This window comes from Nematolebias whitei, chromosome 11 (genome assembly GCF_014905685.2).
Source record: "Nematolebias whitei isolate Nwh7 chromosome 11, NemWhi1, whole genome shotgun sequence".
NCBI lineage: Eukaryota > Metazoa > Chordata > Actinopteri > Cyprinodontiformes > Rivulidae > Nematolebias > Nematolebias whitei.
In genome coordinates, this window is record NC_056508.1 from 44,744,133 (window position 1) to 44,757,725 (window position 13,593).

The 13,593-nt window shown below is 39.0% G+C and overlaps 2 protein-coding genes across 2 annotated transcripts in view; both read left to right on the top strand.

Annotated features, from left to right (window-relative positions):
* The first annotated feature begins 996 nt into the window (after positions 1-996).
* Positions 997-9,515, top strand: LOC119417749 (troponin C, skeletal muscle). The gene is made up of 6 exons (XM_037685032.1): positions 997-1,088; positions 4,159-4,213; positions 4,693-4,836; positions 5,605-5,719; positions 6,466-6,602; positions 9,331-9,515. The coding sequence occupies exons 1-6, from the start codon at positions 1,086-1,088 to the stop codon at positions 9,360-9,362; spliced, it is 486 nt and encodes a 161-aa protein (XP_037540960.1). The 5' UTR covers positions 997-1,085; the 3' UTR covers positions 9,363-9,515.
* A 1,828-nt stretch (positions 9,516-11,343) lies between these two features.
* Positions 11,344-13,593, top strand: part of LOC119417750 (troponin C, skeletal muscle) — a 3,691-nt gene continuing 1,441 nt past the window's right edge. The window contains exons 1-5 of the mRNA XM_037685033.1: positions 11,344-11,442; positions 12,332-12,383; positions 12,486-12,629; positions 12,900-13,014; positions 13,143-13,279. Coding sequence (XP_037540961.1) covers positions 11,440-11,442; positions 12,332-12,383; positions 12,486-12,629; positions 12,900-13,014; positions 13,143-13,279 — 451 coding nt within the window. The 5' untranslated portion in view covers positions 11,344-11,439. The remainder of the gene's footprint in view (positions 11,443-12,331; positions 12,384-12,485; positions 12,630-12,899; positions 13,015-13,142; positions 13,280-13,593) is intronic.

Consider the following 13,593-nt stretch of genomic DNA (forward strand, 5'->3'; position numbering starts at 1 on the left):
GGTGGATGGATGGATGGATGGATGGATGGATGGATGGATGGATGGATAGATAGATAGATAGATAGATAGATAGATAGATAGATAGATAGATAGATAGATAGATAGACAGACAGACAGATAGATAGATAGACAGACAGATAGATAGATAGATAAACCTCTTTCTAACCTAATTGGTTGCAAATTAATCTCCCACCAGTTTCTTATTCATGCCAATTACTTTTACAGTATTTTGACCCATTTATTTAAGTTGTGTTATTGTCAACAAATTCAAAACTACCTGTAAATTACTTTTTTCTTCTGTTATATTTCTTAGTTCTACATTTGTGTGTAGAATACTACAGACACGACGTGTTCAATACTTTTCATTGTCATTAAACTATGGGTTTATGAGGCTTGCTCATCATTGCCTTCAGTGCTCATTTACATTTTACACAACATGCCTTGTTTTTCAGAGTTTTTATTAATTTTTTGGAGACTGCAGCTGATTGAGATCATAAAACATCCTGCACTGTTCTTGCATTACAGATGTCACAGATGCATGGGGCAAATCAGCAGAAGTGAGGACAGTGATGCAGGCAGATGGATGAGTCAACAGACACTGTGAGGGGAGTTCATGCAGTGAGGTGTTAATCCATGCATTTATAGGTTCGGTGTATGCAAGAAGGGTCACTCTCTGGTTCTTGCACAGTATATGAAACCAAGAATCCATCTGCACTGAAATGCCCACTTGAACTTTTGCCAAAATAACCCCCAGCTGCTTGATGCTCGGGCTGTGTTTTATTTTTTATGAATGTCAGAGAGCTTATGCACTATCTAAATATGGGAGATTGGCAAGGTTACCACACAAGGGGATGTCCATCAGGAGATTGTAAGAAGGCACAGACTAAAGCTGGGTTTTGATTGGCCAGTTCTGATCCGAGGATACATTGATGGTCCAATCCTGATCAATTGTAAAGAAATCAGGCTTGGAAGAAAGAGTACTTATGCAGTGTGGACAAAGTCACAGATCCACCTGAACTGTACAGGAGGAAGACTCTTTCTTCACCCTTTGTTGTTTGTACTGTGGGTCAGGACAGCCAGCCACCATGGTAAGAATCCAAACAGAGAGAAGGGGATAAACAAAGACAAGAGGACGGCATTCAGTTTTACCGGATCTTTTAGGATTTGATTTGTTTGGTTCTGATGGGGACAGAGGATGGAGATCATTACATGAAGGTGTTCTGCTCAGCTGCAACCAATCTGCACGGCCTTATCTGGAAAAAAATGGATTTCTAAAGAAGTGGAGTTTATTTTATTGGATTCACTGATTTACTTAGAAGCAATTTTGCTACACGCAGACGAAGTAGTTTCCCTGGTTACTAACCTGCTGTTGATAACTTTTACTGATAAATTCAGTATTTGTATCTGCATAAAGACCTTTATTGCTTTTAAATACCATCGCTTTGTAACCCAGCCCGGTGTTGTTTAAGACGGAGGCAGAGGAACAGAAGACATAAAGCAAACAGCTGAGAAAAGTGAGAAGACATGCCGTCTTTTCAACTGTTCTAATTTGGGATGTCACCTTGAGCAAATCCCTCCCAAGTCTCACCTTTTAAAATAGCTTCAAAGCAAACTCAAATGGGAGTTTGGGTGGCCTTTTCTTTGTTGCGATAGTTTTAAGTTTGTGTCAAGAAAACTGTGAGAAAGGTGAAATAACCTGTCTCTTTTGAACTGCTGGGAATTTGATTTCAATCTGCAAACTAATTTAGATATCAAGTCCAAGTCAGATATTCATGCTGTAACAAAAGTGAAGCAGCTCTCAGGAATGCTTCTCTTGCAAGTTTTCTGAACTTTATTACACAATTTAACATTATTCACCCGTTAATCTTGAAAGTGTGTAAATGCAGTTTAAACACTGAACTGAAATTGATTTTGTATAAAAGCTTTGCAAATGTTGTTCCAACACAGAAATGTGTACATGACACTCCCCAGTTTGAAAATAGCATGGTTTAATCTCTGTGGCATTTAACTTCAAGAACCATCTCCACCATTTTAACCAGCTGGGGAGGATTAAAATTGACGTCTTAATGATTCGATGCTATTTCCAATTTTTACCCGTCACTTTGTGATAGCTAACTGATCGTCTGTTGGCTCATATACAGTATATATACAGTACATATATATACAAAAATGCATGCCTTTTAATGGTATTTACTGCACTTTTTATTATGAAACGTGCACAAAAAATTCAATTTTAAAGGCTGGGAGAGATTGGGAGGAACCAGCTGATTCTTTAGTTTCTGCTAAAGATTTATGAAAATGCAAAAACTAATTGCAGCCTATTTATTAGGAGTTCAAGCAAATGCATCAGAAAGTGTTATAACAGAAAATGAATTGTTAACTGCAGGTATACTCTTGCTTGAAAAAAAAAAAAAAAACTTTGCCCATCGATCAGAAGAGGCCATTTAACCAAGTCACTCATGCTCCTAATGTCAAACAAAACAAAAACTTTTAATTAATAAAAATACTGGTTTATTGAACTATTAAAAGTAAATAAAACTAGGAAGTGTTGCAGCTTCTTACTTGTTTTTAACCATAAAAAAGGACTACAAATGACCAAAACTTGTCTTTGCAAGGTTTATTTGCAAGGTATTTATCACGTTTGTCTTGCTTTAATTTAACCCAGAGTGCAGACAAACGTGGGGAACTCAGGAATAAAATAAAGAATAAAATTTATTGACTAAAACAAAAGGCTGACGTGGCAGCAAATACTTGGGGGAGACAGAGCACGACCACTGGAGATCAAGGGAACACAAAGACGTAGAACTTATAGGGACACTAACGAGACATAATGACGAACACCTGGGGTGATTGGGAGCAGGTGACGCAGGAACTGACAACATGAAGGAAGAAACACTGTGGGAGCCAGGAAACAAATACACAAACACAAGAACCCAAAGAAAAGACACAAGACAGAACTGACTCTCAAAGTAATGTTTCTGAATGAGAGAGTTGAAATCTAAACCAACTCTTATAAAGTTCGGTTCACACGCCGTGTTTAAAGTGCTGTAATATAGGGATGTTGTGTGCTACAAGCTAATCATTATCAGCAAAGTAAAAACAAAAAAAGTCCCTAAAGAGGATTTTGTAATATCTGCATGAATGAACATTTTTACAAAGCAGTCCCTTTAAATAACAGCGTGTTGCCATAGAGCAGTGGATCCCAACCGTGGTCCTTGAGGAACACCATTCTGCATGTTTTACTTGTTTCTCTGCTTTCACACATCTTATTTGAATGAACGTGTGATTAACAGACTTCTGCAGAACATGAAGAAGTAATTAAATCACTGAATCAGGCGTATTGGAGCAGGAAACAACTGAAACATGCAGGATGGTGTTCCTCAGGGCCCATGGTTGGGAACCACTGCGAGTATTTCTGTAGACAGTGTATAATAGATCCAAGTGGATCTGTCATGCTCATATTTCAATTCAAGGTGAGGCCCTTCAAGTCAAAATGGAGATGGGGTGAATCTTCAAAACCTCCATTTTAAGTCTCAGATGCATCAATTAACAAATTCTAGAGCTCCTGCAATCCATGTGAAAGCAACATAAGCTGGTCAGGAAGGAGTTTAGTGCAAAAATTGAGCATTACAAACAGCAAAGCTGAAACATTTGATAAAAATGAACACATTTTTTGATGAGTGTCTGACAAGTGTTAGTGTGTTTTTAAATGATGAAATCTGCAGACAAGTCATGCATTAATAGTGATGGTTAATAGGGATGATTTAAGCTGTTTGGATTTTTGTAAACCTGCTAAACTTTCAAACATGAGCTCAGATGTTACCATACGTTGTCAAAGTTCAGTTTTTAAAAGCTCAAAGAAAATGCTGAAAATCAGTTTGTTTGTTTTTTTAAATGAGAACTTCTTGAAGTTCATCTGTTTAAAAAAATGTGAGTCGTTTGGAGCAAAAAGGTTCAGCTCATATTTTGAGCTTGAAGCTCTGCTCTTGTGGATTTATTGTGCTGAGTCAGAGATGTGGTAAATTTCTCTGTTAAAAAAAAAGAAGTCAAAAGCAACAAAAAAAGTGCTTTTCTTCTTGTTCTAATTTTATCAACTGGTCCAGCGATGTCTCCTGTATCTTCTCATCGTTCTTACCGTTTTTAACGTCTCCTCTTCAGCCCACTGATGCCCAAACCGACGCCCGCTCCTTCCTTACCGAGGAGATGATTACAGGTGTGTTTGTCTCTTTTTATCGCCATGAAAAGCAATCACATGTGTCTAAAATTATTTGAATGCCTGTCTGTTAGCAAAATATCAGATGAATTTCCTTGAAGCTCCCAGAAAGTTATCATTGGATGTACGACTTCTGACCAACGTCTAGAGTGAGCTTGATTAAAGATGGCTGCCACAGCTGATAAACCATAAACTGACAATAACTGGACTGGTTTTAAAGAAGTTGAGCTAAAGCTTCGAGTGGTAGTAGCTGATAGTCATTCTCATTACATACTCTGTAAGCAGAACAGCATGCAAGGCGGGTGATTTGCATTCCTTCCAGGAAAGCTTTGATCAATTTTGGTTGAAAAATAAAAAATGTCAAGTGATATAAAATGGAACTTTGTCTATTTTCCTGTATTAGACTCAGAGAATTCATTTGAAAAAAGCGACATGTCTTTATTGGGTTTTGTTTGACTCTGTTTTTCTCTCCCGTGTAGAGTTCAAAGCTGCCTTTGACATGTTCGACACGGATGGAGGCGGTGACATCAGCACCAAGGAGCTGGGTACAGTCATGAGGATGCTGGGCCAGAATCCATCCAGAGAGGAGTTGGACGCCATCATTGAGGAGGTGGATGAGGATGGTAAGACTGTTGAGGAATTTAAGATTTAGTGTACATTTCCAACTTTTATCATTCATCTTAGTAAAGGAAAAATCTATGAAATCCAAAGTTGAGGAGGGATCAGAAGCTAAAATGTTTAGGAACTCCTGGATTAGATTACAGTTTCTGATCTTTTCAGTCTTATCGGGCCTGAGCTTAAGGAGCCGCGATCACACAAGTTTTCCTGATCATAAGACAGAAAAATGCATTTACACTCGTCTAATAAATAAAACCCAACTCTTTTTATCCATATGTAAAAGTTGTGTTTAAGTAAAACATAAAAAAAGAGCGACTTTTAATTTCCTGTTTAAGATTTAATAATTTTCAGAGCAGTAAGTGAAAAAGACATGACACTAAAACATAGGAACAAGATGAAGAAAAGGAGAATGTTATAGATCAAGAGCCACAAGATGAACAGAAACCAAGATACATTCACAAATCAAACATGCAAATAATTTAGAAATGCTCGTCAGCAGTGTCAATATTCTGTTTATTTTTTTGTGTATAAATAGTACATAGATCCTGTATGTAGACGGAAAGCATAAAATTACTTTTGAATTGTTTTAATGTATCAGTAACATGCTCGTTCTAAATTTTATATAGTATTTTACAAAAAAATGGGTTTTTCTGTTTGAATAATGATGTATTACATCTAAAAACATAATAATGCATTACTGTACATTAATAAATGTTGACGCAGAATGGCCTTTTTAGGACCACTTTATATTTGATGACTTCATGTCTTCTCAGGCAGCGGCACCATCGACTTCGAGGAGTTCTTGGTCATGATGGTCCAACAGCTAAAAGAGGACCAGGCTGGAAAGAGCGAAGAAGAACTTTCAGAATGCTTCCGTATTTTTGACAAGTGAGACACTCGCAGGAAACAACTCTAATAAGAAATGTTACTAAATATTACTTAAACATTTCAGTCTTTTTAAATAAATGTAAATGTGTGCCATAATTAACACATTTCACTAACAGTGACATCATCCTTTTTATGTGATGCTGGAAAGCTTCTACTTCGAGGATGAATTATTTCAAATCAATTTTTTTTATCTTGGTTACTCAGTCTTTGTGACAATCCCTATAATGTATGTCATTATTTCCTAATTCAAACCAAGTCAGAGTTATAACGACAAATGTAGAGGTTCTGGTGAAAACTACCATAAAACTTTTAAATCATGACCTATTTTATTTAATACTGACATGATCTGTTGTTTTAATGTTGAACCCACACGCAGGCAGATGTGGGAGGCTCTCAGGTAAAAATAAATCATTTTATTCAAGCACAAACAAAAAGCAAAACTTAAATGAAGGAAATGACAAGAGGAACAAAACATGACAGGCTTTGGAGCACAATCCACAGACAAAGGAAAAACAGATATACTGAATATATAGGAACACTAACGAGACATAATGACAAACACCTGGGGTGATTAGAATTGGAGACAGGTGAGACAGGAGCTGAAAACAAGGAGGGGAAACAGTGGAGACAGAAAACACAAAGATCTTAACAGAACAAAATAATTAAAATATTGTATGTGTTTGTGAGGTGAAATAGAAAAAGTTAATAAAAAAGTTACAATTTAAAAAATGCTTTTTCACCTACAGGAACGGAGATGGTTTTATTGACCGAGAAGAATTCGGAGATATCCTCCATATGACCGGAGAGCAGGTCACAGAGGAAGATATCGATGAGATGTTTGGAGAATCAGACTCAAACAAAGATGGAAAAATTGATTTTGATGGTAAGGTTGAGCTGTTTGGCAATAGGTCGTCTACATTCTCCACAGGAGAAAACAACAAACTGAACTTTTACATCCTTTTAACGTTTTCAGATATTTAGTTTGATTCCAGCAACAACCAAAGTATCTGTATTTACCCGAAGGATAAAGACATTTTAGAAAATTTTAAGAAAATATTTTTCTCTCTGTGTTTTGCTATAGAAGCAGTGGTTTTATGTGTTGCTACCAAACTATTTTCTTTACTTGGCTGCTGGACACTATATAGGTTTACATTTTAATTTTTAATAGAAATGAAAGAGAAACATTTGTAAGACCAGAAACAGAACAAAAATCTGACCTTTTCCATCTGGAAGAAATGGACGTCTTCGTGTGGTCTTTGATAACCTGATGGCGATCCAAACCCAAGACTCCAAACAGACAGGCAGAGAAGGGTTGACTGGTAGACAAAAGTCCAGGAACAGAGGGAATCAAGCTGAACTGAAACAATGGTCCAGGATTCATCCAAATGCAAGACAGAGCAAGAAAAGAAACATTTGAAACTTAATTTAGGTCAATCCACCTTATTCCTATGCTCCGTGCAGCCTTGCGTGAATTATGGGCGCGACTTCCGGGACGGACCATAACCGGCATTTGTTTATGTGTACACACTACAAGCTAACGTAGTTTCTCAGAGCATTGCAGATTTAATTTAAATATGTAGGAACGCCACCTGTCAGAGCTCAAACAGGACAATGTAATCATAGCGCTGCCTGCTGAGGACGAGGGATGGAGGACGACCTGAAGAAGTGGCTGCAGATTACATCTTCTAGCATATTTAGCTACTTCACTAACTCGGTTCTTCCGATGGCGAAGTGATGAACAACCTGAACAGATATGAGGTGTATTAGTATCTACACAGTAATAAGATCAGTTGGGTTTTGCTAAAAGAGGTGGGACACAATCTCATTTACCTTAAAGCAGACATAGAGCCCAGCCAAAACCTTAAAGTCCCACATCACCTAGCTTGGGTTAATTGCAGAGAAAATTGTAATACTGAAGACAAACAAATGCTATAAAGCTGTGCCCTCCATACACTTGAAATCATACCTGGTATTCTTGTCACTGTTTTCAATCTGAGGATCTGGCGTCTCTTATTGTAGCCTAGACACAAAGTAGGAAGCAGGTTTTCCTCCATCGGCCGTTTCTCAACAAAGTGAAATGAGCTCACATACAACATTTTGGGTGGTCTCTTCAAGTTCACATTTTCTTCTTAATTCCTCATCTGTAGGTAGGAGATGGAAACTATACCACTTTTCACAGGAACACTCTTGGTTTTGTTTTGGGTCCGTGTTCAAAACTCTGTTGTTGCAGCCGCTGATTTAGTTTCGTCTGGTTGTTCGTGCAGCCGTGAACACAACAGGTACCTGAACTCAGCACGGCTATTTTAGTGAACTTTATGATTGTTAAATAAATGTCAACAAAACAAAAACAGTGCTTTATCTGCTAAACTGAATGAAAATTACTTTCAAATAAACCGTGGTCCGTGCTCCGTTACCATGGTTAACCAATGCTTACTGCTACTTCCTGTCTGACAGGAAGTTGTACCTGCGATAATACAGTAGAGCCCCCAGGAATAAGGTGGATAAATAATGAACATAACATCATCCATACATACATACATTCATTATCTTTAACTGCTTCTTCCTTCTTGGGTCGCATTGGTCACTGGTGCCCATATCCAGCAGTCACTGTGGGGGAGGCAGTGGAGACCCTGGACAGGTTTCCTGTCAATCACAGGGACACAGAGACAAACAACCATTCACTCACTTCACTCACACCTAGGGACAATTTAGAGTTACCTATCAGCCTAACATGCATGTTTTTGGGCTGTGGGAGGAAACTGGAGTACCTGGAGAAAACACGCATGCAGCGAGAGAAGATGCAAACTCCACCCAGAAAGGCCCCCGGCTGGGATTCGATCCGGCAACCTTCTCGCTGAGAGGTGGCAGCTCTACCAACATCAAAAAAGATTATCTAACTAATTCTGGATGTGAAAATGCAACATAGGACCAGACTCAAGCTGTGAGGTAGTCCTGTTAGGACCGCATGCGGCTCTTTGGTCCTTGGTCTGTGGCCCCTTGAAGCTTTGACCAAACATAACTCCGAATTTAAATTTAAAGACAAATTACCTAGAAGAAAACGGTGAATCAAATAAATAAATAAACATAATTGAAGTCAAAGTAAATATGAAATTTTGTTTTTAAATTAAAAAATGTAAAAAGTCACAATTACATATCCAACAAAATGCCTAAAATCCCTAAAATGAAAAAATATTGTCAATATTCTATGTATAATTTTTGTTTTATAATGTCACCCCCACTGGCTGGAAGACAAAAAAAACCTTCATACAAATTCGAAGTGGCCCATGGGCCACCAGTTGATGTTCATAGACGTAGCAGATTTTGCAGCTCTGGACACATTTTATTTAGTAAACAAAGAGTAGAAATGACTCTTTTGATCTAGAAGGTTGCACAGCCCCGTGTTAGAGTATATTTCAACAGAATAGAACATCGAGCATGGGCAGAAATCTTGGGGGGTTGGAAAGTGACAAAAGTCATAATGTGAAAATGTGATTTTTATTATATAGTGAAATCATGTATTGCTTTATAACTCGTGCACATTGTGACTTGTTGACTGAAGATGTTTGGCGTCGGTGGCTTGGTTGACTGACCCCATCTATTTCTCTCCGCAGAGTTTCTGAAGATGATGGAAAATGTCCAGTAATGAGACCAGCTTTACATTCCTTCGTGATTCTTCCTCAGAGAAACAAAGCACTTACAGTATATGTGACACAAGTCCGCAAAGATCAAACTCTAAACGCTACATATATGCTACGCCATGGAAATGGATGTAAAATAAAATCCTTCACCCCCTCCACTCAGTCCCCCTCCTTCTTTTCCTTCTCACATGAAACTCAGAGCCTTGTTGGGGATATTTATAAGTACGAGTTCAGACCTTTTAAGATGAAGACGTTTTTCCCTGACTGACCACCCAGCTGTCCTGTTGGCAGCAGCTGTTTCTCCAGAAATGCAACACCAACTAGCTTCAGCCCCCACCCGTCTCCTGTTTACCTCGAGAACTGCTTCCCACCCTGATCTATGTTCTTTAATAAACCAGATTTCCTCCTCAACGTTTGTTCCTGTGGCAAATTATTCTGCACGCATGCTTCACACGTCGACAACTTTTTTTCAGTGTCACTAGTTCTGACTTCTCCCTACTTGGGACCTTTAGATTAGTTCATGATTGTCAAACGTGCAAACAGAGTTAAGGAAGTTCTTCACGAGACACAAAACTTCCACGCACTTGACACAAAGCTACCACGCACTTCTCACACCACACTCGTTTTGAACGAACAGCCACTTCTTATTTAAAGTTAAAGAAGCCACATCTGAACTGTCATCTTATTTCGTAATGCTTCCTAGTTTAACCCGACACAAACTATCAAATCAGGCACAAAAAAAGAATCTGCTTTCCTCCACGTGAGTCTCATAGCTGTTTGTTAGCCATCTCCTAGCATAAAAATCAGTGACCCCATGGCAAAGCCAAGCAGTTGACTAGTTGAACCCTGGCAGTCAAGGAGCGGATGAGTTTATTCTCCTGTTGGGAAGAGTTTGTCCCCCTCAGGGTATATAACCTGCATGCTCCAAAGCAAAAACCCTCCCCCTTTCCTCCTGGGTGCTCAGTTGTCTGAGATCTTTTGCCCGTCCCTTCAGGAACCACAAGCCAAACCAGGAGGATCAAGTTGTGTTCATCAGGTGACACAGATCCAGGATTCGTGGGTGCCTGCGTCGCTCCACCTCTGTCTGAAATAATTTTGCTACTCAGGGTGGGGTTGTGGTTGTAGATGGGCTCCTGCCCCACTGCACTTTTTCTCCTGGTTTAGAATTTCACACCCAGATTAAAACTTTGTCATTGCAACACCAATAACCTACTTAGAAATCTAACACAAGATATAGGCAGAGGCCTCCCCCTCTTTGACTATTGATTTAAAGTCTGAAAAGAAAGAATAAACTCGAGTTTTGTTCGTTTTTGAATTGAAATGTTTATTTGAGTTGAGCACCAGATTTGAGGATTTTCTAAGGAACATCTTAATGCATACATTTTAATGTAAAGTAGCTCTTCAAAGAGAATTCGTCTCTACATACGGTATATCTCTTAGGGGCTGAGATGGGGTAGAAGTAGGGCAGCCAAGCTGGGACCAGAAAGTTGCGGTTCAACTCCCCGCCATTCCCACATGTCGTGGTGTCCCTGAGCAAGACACCCAATCCCTAATTGCTCCCCGGGCACTTACATAGCTGCCCACTGCTCCACTGGGGTGTATCTCAGGTGTGATGTGTCAAAGGCAGAGAAGTAATTTTGCCGTTGTACGGGAACATATAATGATGATAACACCTAGCACTTACTTACATCTGACTTATCTGTGCTTTTTCAAGTTTGATGACATTCACACTGAAATACAAAACAGGTTTTTGGACTTTGCGCCATTCTAAAGTGCATCTTTACCTAAATTTAAAAAGTGTCTAAAAACCTGCTTTACTTACAATCTAAAGCGCACAGCTCCAACTACCTACAGGGTCGCTGTCCAAGGTGTGATTGGCTTGCCCTGGACCCAGAACCCTAAAAGTTCAGGATACTAAATCTGGAGTCCTGTGAGAAGCGGTGGGCGGGACCTAGGTGTTTAAAGTGAGTCTGAATCTTGTCTTGATGTCTAGTCTCTCTGTAGGGGTGTACACGGATTGACCACTCCTTTGGGCTCATTCTTTAACCCTTGGATATTTTGGGGGGAAGCTAATCCAGAAACATGGTAAGAGAAGTTTATTGTGTGAATAATAAGTTAAACTGTTCAGAAATGTATCTGTAAACTACATTAGTTAATTAATTAGTCATTAACTCTGAATAATTGAGTAAAAGCAAAAGATTGTAGCAATTTTAAAAATGTTTAGCTGAGCTGCTGAGATGTTGATTTACTGGACTGGCAATGATCAGATTTTAATCTGATGATTAGATCTACATTCACTTCAATTACCTTGTTTGGTTATTTTATGTCTAACTGCCTAAATATTACAATCAAAAATAACATTGTTAGATTTTTAGCGGGGGAAATTTATACATAGATTAATATTTGTATGTGCAAATGCTCAGAGCTGTGAGTAGAAAGCAGATGGGGAGCAGGATGCACTGAGAAAGTTTGGATTCTGCTTAGGCTTCAAATTCCAGGGGATTGCATGTCTGCAGGCCTTATACAGAGAGCCTAATGACTTGAGCCTGAAATAGCCCAACTAATTCTCACATCCAGTTCTTTTAAGACTGTGCCACATTTTACAGCAGCATTTAATTGAAGTTATTTTGTTTTTATGCCACCTAATAAAACGAAACTTTCTTTGTCCTCTGAATATTTCCTAAAATTTGCACATAAAGATTTCATGCCTACTATTCACCTGATTAACCTCTGCTAATTCACTCCAGTCATTCACAGAATTATTTATATTAGTAAAGCAAACTTGTTCATGTTAAATCTGCTAATAGATGATTTGTAGCAGACACCAGTTAAAGAAAATGACATTTTCAGCACTTCAACAATGGCAACCCAACATGTAAAAAGAGTTTATCTGAATATAAGTTGAACCGTAATAATCACAGAAGCCTGAAATAAGTATTTTAGAAGCGACACCTGTTTTTTTTTTTTTCCTCAGACTGACGCACAACAGGAGGCCCGCTCCTACCTGAGCGAGGAAATGCTGGCTGGTGAGTACAGGAACATCAATCAGGAGCAACTGGGAGAAAATCCTGGATAAATTAAGACAATTTCTAACAGACAGAAACACGTTTTAATCTCGTTTCCCCCAGAGTTCAAAGCCGCCTTTGACTTGTTCGACACTGACGGTGGCGGTGACATCAGCACCAAGGAGTTGGGTACCGTGATGAGGATGCTGGGCCAGAATCCAACAAGAGAGGAGTTGGATGAAATCATCGAGGAGGTAGATGAGGATGGTGAGCAAAACAAAATACCAGACACATGTTCAAAAAATTGTTTTATGAACTGAAAATATGCACTTTGAAGGCCCTAATTTGTTGGGAGGGAAGAGTAAAGGGCGTGTGTTTATATGTTTAATGTATTTTAATGTTTGCTTGATAATGTAATAAATAATTTCAGATTGTAGGTTAATTAGAGCTCCATTGTGTCAATTCTGTGTGCAAACAGTCTCGCTATTGTGGGCAGGAAACAGGTGAGTAAACTTGAAGTGTGTTGTTGACCCCCAGGTAGCGGTACCATCGACTTCGAGGAGTTCTTGGTCATGATGGTGAGGCTGCTCAAGGAGGACCAGGCCGGCAAGAGCGAGGAAGAGTTGGCAGAGTGTTTCCGTGTGTTCGACAAGTATGTCCTCTGACACTGTGTACAGGGGTTGGATTAAAGTCCTCGATCCTCCAATTCTCTGATTTGCTTTGTGACCTTCTTATATTGTTCATCTTTACTATTCAAATTTTTTTTTCTCTTTCTTGCAGGAACGGCGATGGCTACATTGACAGAGATGAATTCGCCTTAATTATCCGCAGCGGCGGTGAGCCCATCACAGACGATGAGATCGATGAGCTGTTGAAGGATGGAGACAAAAACTCTGACGGCATGCTGGACTTTGACGGTATGTGTGTAATGATGACGATGCAGATGGGTTTTACGTGCGTAATGACAAGAATGGAGTGGTTTTATGTCCGCAAAGATGGGGATGGAGAGATGTACTTTTGTGTGTAGTTATGAGAATGGAGAGGTGTTTTAAGTGTGTAGTGATGAGGACGGTGAGACGTTTTTGTGTGTAATGATGAGGATGTGAGGTGTTTTATGTGCGTAATGAGAATGAAGAGGTGTTTTATGTGTGTAATGATGAGAATGGAGTGGAGCTTTATGTCTGCAACAATTAGGATGGAGAGATGTACTTTTGTGTGTAGTTATGAGAAT